Source organism: Anopheles coluzzii, chromosome 3, assembly GCF_943734685.1.
Source record: "Anopheles coluzzii chromosome 3, AcolN3, whole genome shotgun sequence".
Classification (NCBI taxonomy): Eukaryota; Metazoa; Arthropoda; class Insecta; order Diptera; family Culicidae; genus Anopheles; species Anopheles coluzzii.
The window spans coordinates 48,134,865-48,150,343 of NC_064671.1; the positions used below are offsets into that span (position 1 = coordinate 48,134,865).

The 15,479-nt window shown below is 41.4% G+C and overlaps 2 protein-coding genes across 4 annotated transcripts; both read right to left on the reverse strand.

Annotated features, from left to right (window-relative positions):
• Window positions 1-87: 87 nt before the first annotated feature.
• On the reverse strand, window positions 88-9,172 carry LOC120955605 (cytoplasmic protein NCK1). 3 transcript variants are annotated; one of them, XM_040376635.2, is made up of 6 exons: window positions 9,038-9,172; window positions 5,982-6,330; window positions 5,586-5,906; window positions 5,058-5,394; window positions 4,646-4,967; window positions 88-4,545 (listed from the first exon to the last, which is right to left on the reverse strand). In XM_040376635.2, the coding sequence occupies exons 2-6, from the start codon at window positions 6,001-6,003 to the stop codon at window positions 4,336-4,338; spliced, it is 1,212 nt and encodes a 403-aa protein (XP_040232569.1). In that variant the 5' UTR covers window positions 6,004-6,330; window positions 9,038-9,172; the 3' UTR covers window positions 88-4,335. The 3 variants fall into 3 exon arrangements, with proteins under 3 accessions (XP_040232569.1, XP_040232568.1, XP_040232570.1); XM_040376634.2 differs by having other exon boundaries at window positions 8,658-9,172; XM_040376636.2 differs by lacking the exon at window positions 9,038-9,172 and adding an exon at window positions 7,919-8,638.
• Window positions 9,173-10,921: 1,749 nt separating this feature from the next.
• On the reverse strand, window positions 10,922-13,203 carry LOC120958329 (adenosine kinase). The gene is made up of 4 exons (XM_040381045.2): window positions 12,672-13,203; window positions 12,368-12,529; window positions 12,006-12,167; window positions 10,922-11,929 (listed from the first exon to the last, which is right to left on the reverse strand). The coding sequence occupies exons 1-4, from the start codon at window positions 12,707-12,709 to the stop codon at window positions 11,140-11,142; spliced, it is 1,152 nt and encodes a 383-aa protein (XP_040236979.2). The 5' UTR covers window positions 12,710-13,203; the 3' UTR covers window positions 10,922-11,139.
• Between the last annotated feature and the right edge of the window lie 2,276 nt (window positions 13,204-15,479).

Consider the following 15,479-nt stretch of genomic DNA (forward strand, 5'->3'; position numbering starts at 1 on the left):
TACGATTACACTACTTCCCCTAACGTGGATTTAGTAGAGGAAAACAACATACGGAGGCAGTCGAAATAATAAGACATTTTTGAGTACTTCTTGTTTCTAGATTTCATGGATCTTACCTTTATTGCGATGACTTAGTTTTTTTTTATCTCTTCTTCACGATATACAATATTCTCATCTGTTCACGCCCTATACTCCTTTTACCATGCATATACTTTCCCTAGTTCACTCGGTTCCAGTCTGTGTGTCATTGAGTTGTGGGGAGGGGTATATTGATCTAAAACGACCCGTCCGGCGCTACTATTTCAATTACAAAGGAAGTACAGTACACATGCACCCGGGTATACACACCTATTCGGTCCAAATCATTTCGGTCCAACCCTTCACAGCACCGCTCCGCCGCGCTACGTATCTACGCTTGTGAAGAGTCTTTTCTTTTCTTATTTGTTCACAATTGTTCACCGGCCACGAATATTTGCAATTATTTCCTGTTTTACTTTATTATTTATCGTATTCTATATTACTTGTATATTTTGGTATTAGGATGATTCATTTTTCATTTCTATCGTTAAACCGCGACGCCTGGTTCTGCGGCTAATTATCTCTTGCGCTGTTCAATTGCCTGCTCGCCCAATGTTCCCTGTCTTCAATGATTTTATTGGCGATGAATCCCGTGTTTTGCTCGTTCTCGATCGCTTCTCGCTCTCGGTATGTGAGTTTGCTAACGCTTACTTAACATAATGCTGTCTTAAACGCGTATGATGAATGTGAAGTAGCAAAGAATAGCATAAGTTTATGATTTTAACGGGGAGTTTTCTTATCCTGGAAGAGGTTCTCGTTCAACATCTTGATGATCATAGCTGGGGTGAGGAATTGGTTGCAACACAAACACACACACACACACACACACACATACGTACATTCAATTGGAGAGGATTGGCTTCTATTGGAAGAGATTCGATTAGCGGGGATTGTTTCTAGCGAAAAATTTTTTCTACAATTTCACTACTCTTGTCCTCTTACCCTAGGGTCAGCAATTATATCAGCAGTTGCCGTACAGAAACATAGCTAACTTCGCCTGCTGATATTTGTGTTGTGTGTGTGTGTGTGGGTTTTATATTGATAAATTTCAAACCTATGCGGCGACACTATTTCGTCCGCGTTATCTTGCATACGGGCTTGTCCAATAGACTTTTCAAGCGAAATTAATATCCAATAAAACATAAAGCAGTTAACAGAGCTAATGTGTTTCCAAATGCTACCAGATTACTGTTTGTTCTCTGTTGCTCGGTCTCTCTTTATCTCTCTCTCTCCCTCTATCACTCTTTCTCTCTATACTTCTATCGCCGTTTGTTTCGCTCTTCTTTGCAAGTTTGCTTCGTGTTACGTGCTGTTAGGGACTAAATCTCTTTTAAAATGGCACTTAGCAGCCCATTTCGTGTATCCTGCAATACAATCACCTTACGTCCCCAAAGGCATGTCCGCGAAATTCGATTATTATTATTATTTTTATTATTATTATTATTCTATTTTCGTACACCTATTATACTCCGCATCGTGGGTATGTTATGTAAGAAGTAGGTAGTTTTTAGCTATATGTATAACGTCGATTCGTTCGCTCCATCCATCTTTCCCTCGCAGAAAATTAGTGCCAATGGTTCGATATTACGAGCTCTTCCAGTTTTAGTTTTCCATTACTTTTTCACACACTTCAATACACACTTTACCAAAATCTGTCGATAGGCTCGCACTTCACAGGCGCTTAATGCATACTGTCACAGTCGCGCAAGCAACGTAGAAGGATCGAATTTGTTTACATTAATGCTTTTGCGATGAATGAATGCTAATGTAGATCACATCACCATAAGTTGTGACTCAATGTTAGAAACGAGCTCTTTATCTTCACTGTGAATTTGGTGTAAAACAAAGCCGTTTGGTAGTGTATGGAGGAGTTCAGCCAATTTGAACAAAAGTATGGAACCGCAAACTCCAACCCCCTTCAATAAAGGTAGCAGTGACAAGTTCCCCATGAGTTGGAAAGAGGAAAGGGTAGATAACTTCACAACACCAATTTACGCTTATACTATACGCTAGACACGCGTATCTTACGGCGAAACGTTTAGACAGTCAGTGGCCGTTGAAAGCATCATATGTCGATATGCGTGTGTGTCTTTCTTTTATGACCAAATCAATTGCTTTTCCTTCGTCGTTATAAAAAGGAAGTATCAAAATTACTAATTCCATCACATCGTGCTACCTTGTATAAAATTATCAGACCATCATCGCAGTACCATTCTTGGCGTACCCAACTACCGTGTTGAGCGATGTGTTTTTTATCTTCTTCTTCCGTTCCTTAGCACGTTGCTGATCGCCCCCTAATCATGCATATCATGAATCGACTATATTAGCAAGGTTACGAATACGTTTCTTTAACGATACGTTTAGCGGTGTAAGCAAGGAATGAGAATGCTAAATGGTATGGAGGAGGAAACCTTACCCCAAAGCATATTTCGTTATTACTTCTTCTGTACACGAATGAGTATGGGTATAGATACAATGCTGCCACATTGGTTTACATATTTATGATAGTTGCATTCGGATTAAAACGGGTAAAAGGCGAACCACTGTGTCTGCTATTGAAAGCAGTGGTCAAGCGCGACCAAACTGAAACAGAAACAACAGCACCATTGCATGCAATGTAGCTCCTTTTCCACCGAATCGATCATTTGAAAATACTGCTCTGCAGCACGCTTTAATGGTGCAAGGGGTGGTTGGTGGTATTTAACTTGGTGTGCATGATTTATCAATCAGATCAACATTTCTAGTGGCCGGATTTATGTTATGGTGTAAGAGTACACATCGGTGTCTGGAAATCAACACTCATTTCCACGTTTTTGACTGTTCCCTTGTTGTCGTAAGCACAAAACAAAAATGAAACGAGCTCTGAGACACAAAGTGAATGTACCTTGCTAATCTGATCCATTGCCCTGATAGGTGATTCATCAACACAAATAGATGCACGAAATAGATGTACTACTATTTCTTAGTTTTAATCCTTTATTGGCTTGATTTGCATCTTTTCCAATGTAAATCTATGTATCGTGGACGCTCACACGTATTCTGACTGTGGGAAGTACGGAATCTACTAAACAGAAACAAAATAAATGCCTACAATTGCATATGCGTCGTTGCGTTACTCTTGAGGATGGACCGATGTAGCAATTCCTCACGACTTTAAATTGCCATGGGGACGTTACACCATGTTGTAAGGATCTAAGTACGGTTCTCGTACACGTACCCATAATTGTATAATGAATGGTTAAAAATATTCACCCCTTTGGTTGTCATTTGAACTATGTTTACATAGCAGAATTCCTTTTAATTTAGTCTCATTGAATAGACGCAAGCCAAAGAAACCGTCTATTTTTCGTCTACTCATGATTGAAGCATTTTTTTTCGTCTCCCGTTCTTAGTCGGTGTTCGATCTCTCACGCATTTGCGGAATGCTAAAAATAACTTCAAAATTATTTTTGCAGTACGCCAGAACAACGCTCGCTCAGAATATTTTTAACCGAAAAATTGTCTTATATTTTAAAATTATTTTCACACAATAGATTCCGGCCAATCCTAGGTTAGCCAGAGTAAAAGAAGAAGAAAAAAACTACTGTTTTACTAAAGCTTAGCTGCTTTGAAATAAATTACTACGGTTATAATTATCATTATATCGAGCTAGCAATTCGAAGAGCTCATAATTCACCGATTTGTTGCAATGTGTCGTGGTTTGCTTCAAAATTGTACACCAATGAGATCATTTCTAATGATCTCAATGGTCGTAAGATTCGATGTTACAAAAACATATACACACGGTTGGAAAATAAACTCTTCATTTAATACTCTTGCGAGTGCACCACACAGCGCATGTTGAGTTTAAAAAGGCGATACACTAAAATTCACAAATACATGAAAACTAAAATTCACACAAGCATAAAAACGGCTACAAACAAATAAAATCATTGAAACAGAAGACTACTTGCAAAGCATAAAATAAAACAGACAACTTCATTTCAATACCGCCACGATCATGAACACGAACATGATTTAAAAACAAATCGGGAATCAGGCAACCGAGTTGAGTCAAAAAATTGCGACATTAACCTATCGAACGTTGCGCATCGAATTATCTTATCCACTTGCACTTTTTACCGCACACGTCTTTGTAATGCTATGATGATGGGTCATCTTTGTCCACTGTTTTACCTCACACCCCCAATACGTGGCAAATTTGACCATAATATGCTTACTAGCATCTCCAGGAGACTTTTCCATTTGCTCGCAGTTTTAGGTACCATTTGCTTTCGGCAATGGTCGAACAAGATACAGTTTTTCGCCTTGCTTGTTAGTGTAAATGGGGGCTCTTTGGTAATGGTCCACTAGTTGATCCAGTGTGTGAAATTTGCGCTGCCCGATGCAGTACATATTACCTTCGACGTGCACGCGGAAGTGCTTGTTGCGTCCAGGAGCTTTTAGCGAAACGGAATAGTCACCCAGCTGTAATACAAAGCATTGATTAGATCCACCGTTTCTAAACATACCATTCTGCTTGATGAGTTTCTTTGAAATCGACGGAAAAAAGGGTAAAACCACTTACGTTCGTTTCACTATCGCGAATCAAGTAATCTCCATCATGTCCGTGAGAGTTTAGCACCGTATCACATTGACTTCGAGTAATAGCACCGTAGTACCAGCTTTTCCCTGTCAGATGGGGTCTTTCTGGTTGCTGAGAGTTGTTGTTGTTGCTGTTGTTCGTGTTGGAATTGTTGTTATTCGATTGCGCATCGTTAGGCCGTCGGTCTAGCGAATCCGGGCCGCTTCCATTGCTCCGAAATGGTTGAGCTAAGTATTCAGACAGTTCCTGTAAATAGTTACGCGGTACGAGCCCTATCTGGCCATTATTATTTCGGGCTTTATACCTGTAAAACAGACAACAAGTAGTTGGTTATTATTTTTTGAATTCAATTTAAATATTTGTGAGGTGGCTAAATTGTAATGTTCATTCTTACCATTCGGGATCAGCCGCTGGTCGATCAAGAATTTCCAATCGATCGCCCTTTTCAAACGATAGCTCGGTATCGTTGTTAGAATTGAATGAGTATAGCGCCACAACAATATCAAGCACGTTTTCTGCCATCGCGTATGTATGCAGTGTATCGTCTTCGTTCTCTTCCGTCGTGTAGTTGCTAGGAAACCAGCCGGTCGCTGAGCCGCTCTGGCCACGCCACCAGCCGTCGTTTGATTTCTCCAGTATCAGTATTCGTGTTCCCTTTGTCAACGACAGTTCATCCTGCTGTTGAGCTTGGTAGTTATACTTCACTATGGCAGTACCTATCGGGGTAGAGGCTATATAATGGTAATAGTACATTTGTCCGGTAGACAGCATTGTAGCATCGATACAGCCAGAGAGCGCACATGCACGAAGTAGAAGATGTTGATGATGTGTTCCAGAAAAAAGAAAAATAAACGGTAAGAATTTGTAAATAAAATCAATTGTAGCGTGCAATTCTGCAAACATATTCGCACAATTTCCTTACCAATAGCCTCCGAAGGGTCCGGTGGTAATCTTCGGCTCATTGTGGGACTATCGACCTGTCTGGAAGGCGAGCAGTTCGGAAGCGTTTTGCTGCCGGAACCCTTTTTAACCTTCTTCTTGAAGCTGTCGAACAGTGAGACAGATTTTTTCTCCTTCTTAACGTAGTTACTCGGCACGTAACCCGACTGATTGCGTGTATTCTGCACCCTCCACCAGTGCTTGCTGTCGTCCAGCAGAAGATAACGATCGTTTTTCCTCAGATCTAGCTCCTGGGCACCCTGTGCCTCGTAATCGTACTTTGCTACCACGTAGCAGACATCCTCTAAAAAAACAGAAGGATTAGAATACTGGTTCATAAATCTTTATCATTGGTGCAATTTTTTCACGCAGTATGTACCTTGCTTAATGCTTCCCGCCATTATACCGCGATTTGACTTGCTTCAGTTCGGAGTCTAGTATTGGTGCTACTAAAAGTGTCGTAGGTTGTTCCTCTTTTATGGATGCAGATCTTCTTAAATTAATGACTAAACGATCCACCGAAGGATCAATAGGGGTTGTCAGTGCTTTTCTTCCCCCCTTGTTGTGCTAATGCTTGATCCACTCTTATTTGATCGTTACGTATCCGTAACAGCCGAAACTAAATTTCAGACACTACTTTTGTGTTTTTGAGTTGTTAGCTTGTTTAAGTATCACTGTGGCTTAACGTGCTACGATCATTGTACCAAAGTTTCGTAGCACTTCAGGACCTAAATAAAAAAAAATGTCAAAACCGTGATTAAGTTTGCAAGTTTGTTACACAATAAATGGGCAAATGACGTATTATTTCCTAGCCATATGTGTAGTAATTTGGAAATTTGACTGTATAACCTAGGACCATCTACAAACATTATGTTAACTGGGAGGAGCTATTTGGAACGGCAAAACAAATAATATTAAAATAATCACGTAATTTATATTATAAAGCCTTGTCGCGAAGCTGAACACATTTTTGGTTCAATTTTGGTAACGTTTGTTACCATATTCACCCACGCCTTCCGGTTGGGTCGAAAACGTAACCATCAAAGCCCGGGGCTATTTTACTACAAATCCGCTCAGCTGGCGATCGTACACGCTACGATCAATGTCTGAAGGTCTCCCTGGACCTAAACATATTCGTCGAGGGTTAGCTGCTGCTGGGCTCACAGACGCGTTTCTCTCGTAAACAATGAAGTAGAGAAAAAGGTTACCACGACCATTCTGAGAATCAAGTGAAGGCCGGCCGCCGTACTGATTTCCAGAGCTTACATCGTAGGTGCCCCGTTCATCACAAGTGGCCAGTAAAAAAAAGTTAAACTGCCTTAAAAAGCGCTGGCTATGTTGAGCTTTGCACAAATATAGATACAACATTTAGTTACATCAATAGCTTTTTTTCACCGACAGTATGGTTCAAGCTCTATTGAAATATTTAAAATGTTTACGTATAATCAACGTGTTAGGATTTTTTTTGCTAACAATGTATGATCTTTTAAGATCGTATAAGATGCGTTCAAGAAAGAAATCAAGTCATTCAATTATTATAGATTAATTTTCTTTTTTATTTTTCTTACGCACGATCTGGTCGTTCAAACCGGATCAAATAAAATACTATTAGTCATACTCATCGTTAAACATAACGTGTGATAAATGCAAATTAGGCTAGTAGGTTAGTGCAACATCTGTCGCCAAAATGGTAGATGGTCATTACTAATAAAACAAAAATGCTGCCATAAATGAAAACGCAACCACTCATCATATACTTAGCACACCACAATTCATCGCAGTCCTGGTATACGCGAGCATCGCATCGTGCACGAACCATGATGAGCAAAACGCAAAAATCGCGCATACAGCACGCCCGCACTCACGCACGACGCTGTGGAGCTTCATATGCACGCATTTTCCTTACGTTGGGTTTTCCTGGGTAGCGTGCAAAGAAAGACCACCACCAGCAAATCGTGTAGGCCTTGGGGGTTGGTTGCTTGGTTTGTTTTCTTTACCCGTCGGTTGATGAATTGATAAATTGCTTCCAGACAGACACACGCGCACGTTCGGGAAAGTGTACCGCCACAGAGCTCAACCATATCTCTACATCGGATGAATTTAAAAGAAAGAAGAGCTTTCGAGAAGCATTGTTCAGCTGGCAAAAAATGATAAGGCACTGCTACTGCACCGTTGCATGCCTATCCATCATCGGATAAAAGGGGGTAACTCCTTGAAATGAAAGCCCTCTCGGATTCCCGGGACCGTGATGCAGTAGTTACACTACTAGCAGAAACATCCAATTCAGAAATGATAGCGAAAACAAAACAAAGGTACCTTCTTTGGCCGGCGATGTTTCGGCCATGGAGGAGCGAGGAAGGGGGTTTGGGTTTCAATAGAAAGCTGTCACACACATCTACCCAAACCGCCCAACGTTCTGTTCTTTCCACATTGCGAGAAAGCCGGGAAATCGGCAGCGACAGCCAGAATAATAACCTTAGTATACGCACCGCACTTTGCAACAGAGACACCACGAGTGCAAAGTGCAAAGGACACGCTCCAACAACAACAACAACAACCAGCAAGGAAAACTGTATCCGCCCATCTAACACACTCAAACAACTCGAACAAACCCACACGCAAAGGATACGTCGGGACGATGTTAAAACATCGCACGCGTGCACACACATACACCAATGTATACATACATACTCGCACTTGCACACACCTACACATTTGTGCGGCTCTAGCCGACCAGTCGTCCTTTTTACTCCCAGCTACCACCGTTCAGTTCGTCGCTGCTGTCGTTAACACAGTTGCCTCTGTATGCAAACTCGATTCATACACGCACACACACACACTCTCTTTCAAACAAATATACACACTATTACACATCTGCTTGTGCTTGAGCCACCCTTGGCTACCAGGAAACAAACGCAACCTCCGTCCACTTCAGGCGTTATTCCATTTACAAAACTTTCGCACATAAATCACACATTTCCGATTGCATTCCAAAAACCAACAGCGATGATAACCCTAAATGCATTGTGTCGTGACAGAAGATGATGCTACGTACCAATAACTCATTGCCAATTACGCTGTCGGCGATGTTTTGCACCCCTGCACTTCACACTACGTCCGGGTACGGGTTCTCGAACTAATTTTCTGAGCTAAAAAGCCGTTCCTGTTCACTTTACCATTGCATCGATTAGCACATTCGTTGTCACATCCATTCACTAGCGCACCCCCGTTGGTGCCGACACCCCCGAAATACCAAGAAAGTTCCAGGGACTGACGATGATGACCGCACACCGAACACGATTTTACCGATTGTGTGGTGCTGGCCTACACTCTCTAGCTATTCCAGGGCACCCGAAACCAGACACAGAGCTGTATCTTGTAGACACTGTCGCACCGGCAGGTTTCGCAGCAGCCACACCCGCGCAGTGTGTTTACCGTGGAAAAATCAAGCTCCCTGGCACGTGGAAATGTGAATTTTCCTATGTTTTACACCCGATATATTTTCAGTCTTTTTCTGACTAAAATTCTACACCAGGCTATTCGAGCAGTTGTCCGATATCGAGACGTGAAGTTTGTAAAAACTGGGTTGGTACATCACAACTGTGCGTGCGAACTTCGAAGCATCATCTGACGTTTGTGAGTAACTGAATTGCTGACAGTGTGACATTCCTGCTATTTTGTTCAGTTTTCGTAGGAGAAATGCGAGAAAGAATGGCCGAAAAATATTTGTTTCTTTTTTAACCTTATAATGTATTTGTTGTTGTATGTATGTCCTTTAACTGTAAAAAAAAAACTTAAAAAGAAAAACAAACATTTGAGACCGAAAATACACGAACCGGAATTTTGCGGCCGCGGAATTCCGCCTGCTGTCAAACCCATGTACAAACATACATGTACAAACATACAGCAAGCGAAATTCCGCGGCCGCAAAATTCCGGTTCGTGTATTTTTGGCTTGAAATTTTATCATGAAATGGTGACCCAAGCGCCATAAATTCACTAAACGATCCCTAAACGGATTAGGCAAACGGACCCGCTAGAACTAGAACGGTAATACTATATTTTAAATACTAAACATCAATATGATATCTTATGCACAGAAGCAAACGAGATATGAAAGATGGTCGATGTTGTTGATACCCGTGTATCTGATTAATGGCCGTGTGATTAATATAAATTATTGCTCGAAATGTTTGAAGCCTATAAAACATATGACTGGTTGAGGGCAGGTGAACACATTGCAAAAAATATAGCAATATAGTAGTTATTAAATAGCGGCATCTATTGAGCAATCCAGTGAACCTTCAAAGCTTTCGTGGTTTTTGATGGACATTTAATTATCCAGTCATTTGTGGAAATTTATGGCGCTTGGGGATGACCATGTTAAGACACGTTTCATGCTCTCCTAAGAAGAAAATAGGACAAATCTAGGAACTAGGGGGCTAGGTTTTTTTTTAAATTTTAAGTTTCCGTTGATCTCTCTCGCAAAAAGTGTTATTACAAAAAAGCATAAAATGGGTTAAATGACTCTGTATCCGAAATTAGATATTTATTGGCTAAAAACGCGAAACTTCCGACTTAAGCGGAAATTCGACACACCGTTTCTCCGTGGTCAAGATTAATAGCGTTTTTCGGGAACAGCCTGTATATCATTTTCGAGCAGTCTAGGGTTTCGAACTTTCCTCTTGTAATAAAGGTGCTTTTATACTGGGCGAGAATTGCATAGAACTGCATAGAGCATTTCTACTTGCTCGTTCTATGCTATTAAATTAGGTAGGAAAATTTGAAGAACAAGAGTGATTTTAGGCTTTATTTACTTTAGACGCAACCGCAGATGGTCTATTACAGCCGGTGTGGAATGCCGCTCAGAGGGAGGGGGGGGGGGGGGGGGGGGGGGGGGTGGATTTTTGATCAAAATTTCGCTAAATATCACGGTACCGCTAAATACCCACTCTCCACCCGCTAATGAACTTGTGAGTGAGGAATGAAATCCTACATGGAGGGAAAAACTGCAAAAAGGTTGAAAACAACTGGTCTACTAGAACTTTTTAAAATGGTTAATTATTTATCTATTTTTCTTACCTATTTTCATTACTGTGTATGGTGGTGACATACACCTAAGGAATAAAACCAAACATGTACAGTGTAGTAAGTATCGGTCATTGATATTCTTCAAAATCGATGTCTTTTTTCTTTGCGCTAACAGAAAATCTTTTAAATGTTATTGTTTGATCCATTGTGGTGATTTGTGATCTTTGGTATACTTACATGTATTACCAAACAATCAGTCATTTCTTTCGTGCTAATGACCTTTCATCGATTTTAGGTACATAAAGTGCATTTATAAATATTGACGATTAACAACTTTTTGTAACATAGACCCTTAACCAGACTAATGCAGTATTAGCAAGATCACCACGCAGCAAGCACCTACACAAAACTATTAAGTAGCAAAAACAACGGCAAAGGAACATACTCCTGAAGGATGATGCAGCTTTAGTAATATGCTTCGTGTGTACAATGAGAGCACACACCTTCTCAAGGAATCATTCCCTCCTTTGCAGACGGGGCAATTGATGGCGATGACGGTACGCTGGAGGGCAAGTTACATCCGACCTGCCGTATAACCTTCCCAGCCACTTTACACCCGTATCGAATGCAGTCCACCAATGTAGGACTTTCGTCGTTCATGAATTTGTACAGAAACCCGGCCACAAACGAATCCCCGGCTCCAGTTGTGTCGATGACAAGGTTGCCCTGAATCACTGGCACAGGGTAGCATTCCGCCACAAACTTTGACCCCGCACCGTAGTATAACCGAACACTTCGACAACCGTCGGTAGCGATGAGAATTTTGTTGCGATTATGCTTTCGATACGGTTTTATCAACAGTCGTGCGAGTGCGTCAACATCATCACAGTTGTAAATCTGTGCTAGTGCAATGAATTCGGCCAAATTTCCAAACACCAAATCGGCATGCTCCACGAGGAAACGCATCTCTGTGGTAAATTCTTGCAGTATGTAGGATGCATTCAGATTCGTTACCAGCAGGTTGGCCGTACCTTTGCAGTACTGCTCGTAGATGTACGTGCAGATGTGAAACTTTTCCGGCACAAAATAACCTTCGATGTAAAATATTCGCACATCCTCATCGATGTTGGTGTGGGCAGCTGATTTGCACACTCCTATCTTCGACTGGCACCAGCGTGAACTTACAAACTCCTTCTTGAAATGTAATGACGCACCAATATTTGCATTAAGACTTCGTTTGTCGCCACTAATGAGACACATGCACGTTCCGGTCATTTCATCGGGCAATGTTTGTATACTGTGTAGAATAAAAGAAAAGGACCATTAATGAGAGTGTTATACGGCGCATCGCACATAGCACTTGCATCGCCTACCATGTGTTGAGGGCGCAATCCTTCAAAATTTGCTGCAATATTTGACCATTTTCGTCCACACCGACCGCTCCGCAAAAGATTATGTTTTTCTCTCCCAATGCACGCAAAATGCGGCACGTATTAAGTGCCGATCCACCCGGGTTATAGATTGGATTTCCGCACCTGAAATCAAGACCATCGAAATCAAATGTAAATTACAGCAGCTACACGGCTGCATGAACTATTTACATCGCGCTAAATGCGTATGTACAGGCCACACGCTACCTAAGGCCTATTTACGATACATGACATGCACGTCCATGCGTATGAGTCTGCTACAGTAGCGTGTTTTGGAGAGCACTTGCCATTGACCAAATACCTACGTTTCTACGGCAACGGAGACAAGGGCAGCCAGTTTGTCTGCAGGAACTTCCCTTTCATCGTCGGGTTTCAGATCAAAATCATGTAGAATTTTTCCATCCTTCAGTTCTACACTGATGTCCAGCAGAATATTGCCAAATGCAACCATACGCGGGCATCGATCGCTAGTTAAGGAGAAAACAAATGAGAAACACGTTGGTTAGAATCGCAATCCGACATAATGCTTGGTCGCACATGCAGCATGTTTATCTGATGTAAGGACGTGCAACAACTGCATCCAACTTGCGAAATACTAAATGAACTTACCAGCTTGTGATGGAGAGATCATCGTTTTCATTGGTCATGTTGGCCAATATTACTGGTGCTGTTTTCACTGTGTTTCTGATTCTGCTGATCGTTCCAACGTCGATCTGCCCTAATATATATATGGTGCAATGTTACATTCACCGTCCGCTAAAATGCACATGCACGGACGAACTTCGCAAGGACGATTATGTCAAAATTAGTCACCGTATCTCCCTCCTTCTCCCCTTCACCAACAAGTACTATTCCAACCGGTTACGCGCGCACACGCACGGATGCCTCAAAGCATGCAAACATTGCCATCAAGTAATGTAGAGCACTGATATTTAGGGATGATTTTTAGCATAGTTTACAGCTAGCACTGATTCACTAACTGATAAGATAAAACATTTGTGAACGAAATCTGATTTTTGTGCACCAAAACGATTGCGTATGTTTGTGTTTTCTTGTTGTCAATATAGTCAGTGTGGCCAGATTATTTTGGCGGTTTTCGATAGGCGCATCAAAATTTTATCGGTAGTTTTCGGTAGGTTAAAACCAAGGATAATGTATTTAGAAGGTTGATTTTTATCGCTTTTGCTGGGCGACATTGTGGGGGACATCTGTCACTCTCTGCATACAAATTTCATTACCCCGCACCACCCCTCCCCGATTTTTATACCGGAGCCCCCGGAAGAGAAATGTCAAGTCGAGAAATGTCATTTTGCTCTGAACAACTTCACCTTGTCATTTATAACACCTTGGTTAAAACTCGAAACTTAACTCGAGTTAAAAGAAGCGAAAGCGAAATAAGTGTTAAGCGGGATTGGGGGAGGGGGGGGGGGGGGTGCTAATGCGCAAAATGAAAGTTCCATCTCATGAGAATAAGCATCCTTTATCTAGGATAAGGTTTAGGTTTGGTTCAGCGGTTACACAAATGATGGTCTTTCTGAAGTGTCGATCGGAAAATTGTACTAGGAATTTTAAGTCAAAGAAGGACTATGATGCTCATTTTTTTTCTCAGTGGTGGAGCAATTCTCGAAATCCACACAACTGACATTTTCTACTTATTATGAACATTTCATTTTAACGGATAAAATTTAGAATTCAAAATACATGAAGCATTTTTCAAGTGCCAGGCAAACAAACGTGCATCAGCGCTATACGTAACAAATGAAGATAGCGATCCTTGAAACAGCATCCCAAGCGCCACAGATTAATCTTAAACGACTGAAAAATCAAAAATCTGTGATTTTCGATAGGGTAAATGGAAAATCGGTACCCAAGTAGCACAATCATGTTAAGAAACCGTTAAAAGTATGCCTAAAGGTATTACTTTTAGCTTTCCATACAGCAGTAATTTCAAGACTTAAAACACTGCGTAACGCTTTCCTGGCTTCGTCAATGCTTCGTTGAAATTTAAAATTTTGCCGGTATTTTTAACGAAAAATATCAAACTTAACGAACAAATAGACAGAGATGGCTGTATTGCTCTTTCTAATTCTGTTGTGTTGCCTGCCACCGGTCAACGTCCAGGGGGACGACAGTGTGTACACGCACACTGTCGCACACACTAAGCGCGCAAGGCTTAGTGTGTGCCGAGCGCTACACGACCAGAGTGTGTTTGCGAGCCGAACGAGCAGGAGCTCTCGGCAGGGGCGCTCGGTGCGGCTGGTGCGCGGCCACTGCACTTGTTATTTTAAAGTGTATTGTGTATTGTGTATCTTATTTATTTTGTATGTTTTAAATTCTATATGCATTTTCTATATTTTCGTTAAGTTACAACAATAGGTGTTAATATTTCATGGAATAAATGCATAAATTCATCACAAATACTTTTATTTGACATTTCATCGTTTTGTGACTGCATATTGTCACTGTATCAAATAAGTTTCTTCCATTCTATGGGTTTCTTCCATTATATCAGCATGGAGGTCAGCTGCAGCAAACTGAGCGCGCAGGCTGAAAGTGAACGCACACATGTATAATTGTGTGAGTGCAAAAACTGTGTAGAAACCAAAACACGCTCGCGCCTCTGCGTAATTCCGTGTATTTCCAACCGTCTCCCCCTGCTTCTACATGCCCCTTGCCTGAAAGTCGCACACTTTTTCATTATCTTTGCTAGCAGGGTAAAAATAAATTGATCATTAAAATAATTGATTAAATTTAAATTGATGCGTTCTCAACAGTGCTCCTTCCGAAATCCGCCAATACAATCTGGCCACACTGGCCCGCAGGGCAAAAGCTCGTTCGAAACAAGGTGTTATAAATGACAAGGTGAAGTTGTTCAGAGCAAAATGACATTTCTCGACTTGACATATCTCTTCCGGGGGCTCCGGTATAAAAATCGGGGAGGGCTGGTGCGGGGTAATGAAATTTGTATGCAGAGAGTGACAGATGTCCCCCACAATGTCGCCCAGCAAAAGCGATAAAAATCAACCTTCTAAATACATTATCCTTGGTTCGAAAGGTAAAAAACCGTCGCAAAACGTCAAAAAAGACCGTCGCCAGCGCCTCCAAATCGTTGCGATTTTCCCTCGCTGGCAACGTCGGTTTTAAGTACTTGTGACGTCGGTTTTGACGTTTTGAGACGGTTTTGCGACGGTGGCCGCCAAAAAGCTCGCCTTGACTTTAAAACTCAGCCAAACAATCAAATCAATCTAAAAAATCCAGCGAAAATCAAATAACAACACGTACGATATACGGAAGTCACACGAAGCGTAAACTTTGGCGTAAACTGAATTTCAGCCATACAACCCTATAATCTTTTGACAGGAAGTTTACGCTCTCCCATACAAATCAAGCGAAAACTTTTTGAGTTTACGCCTCGTG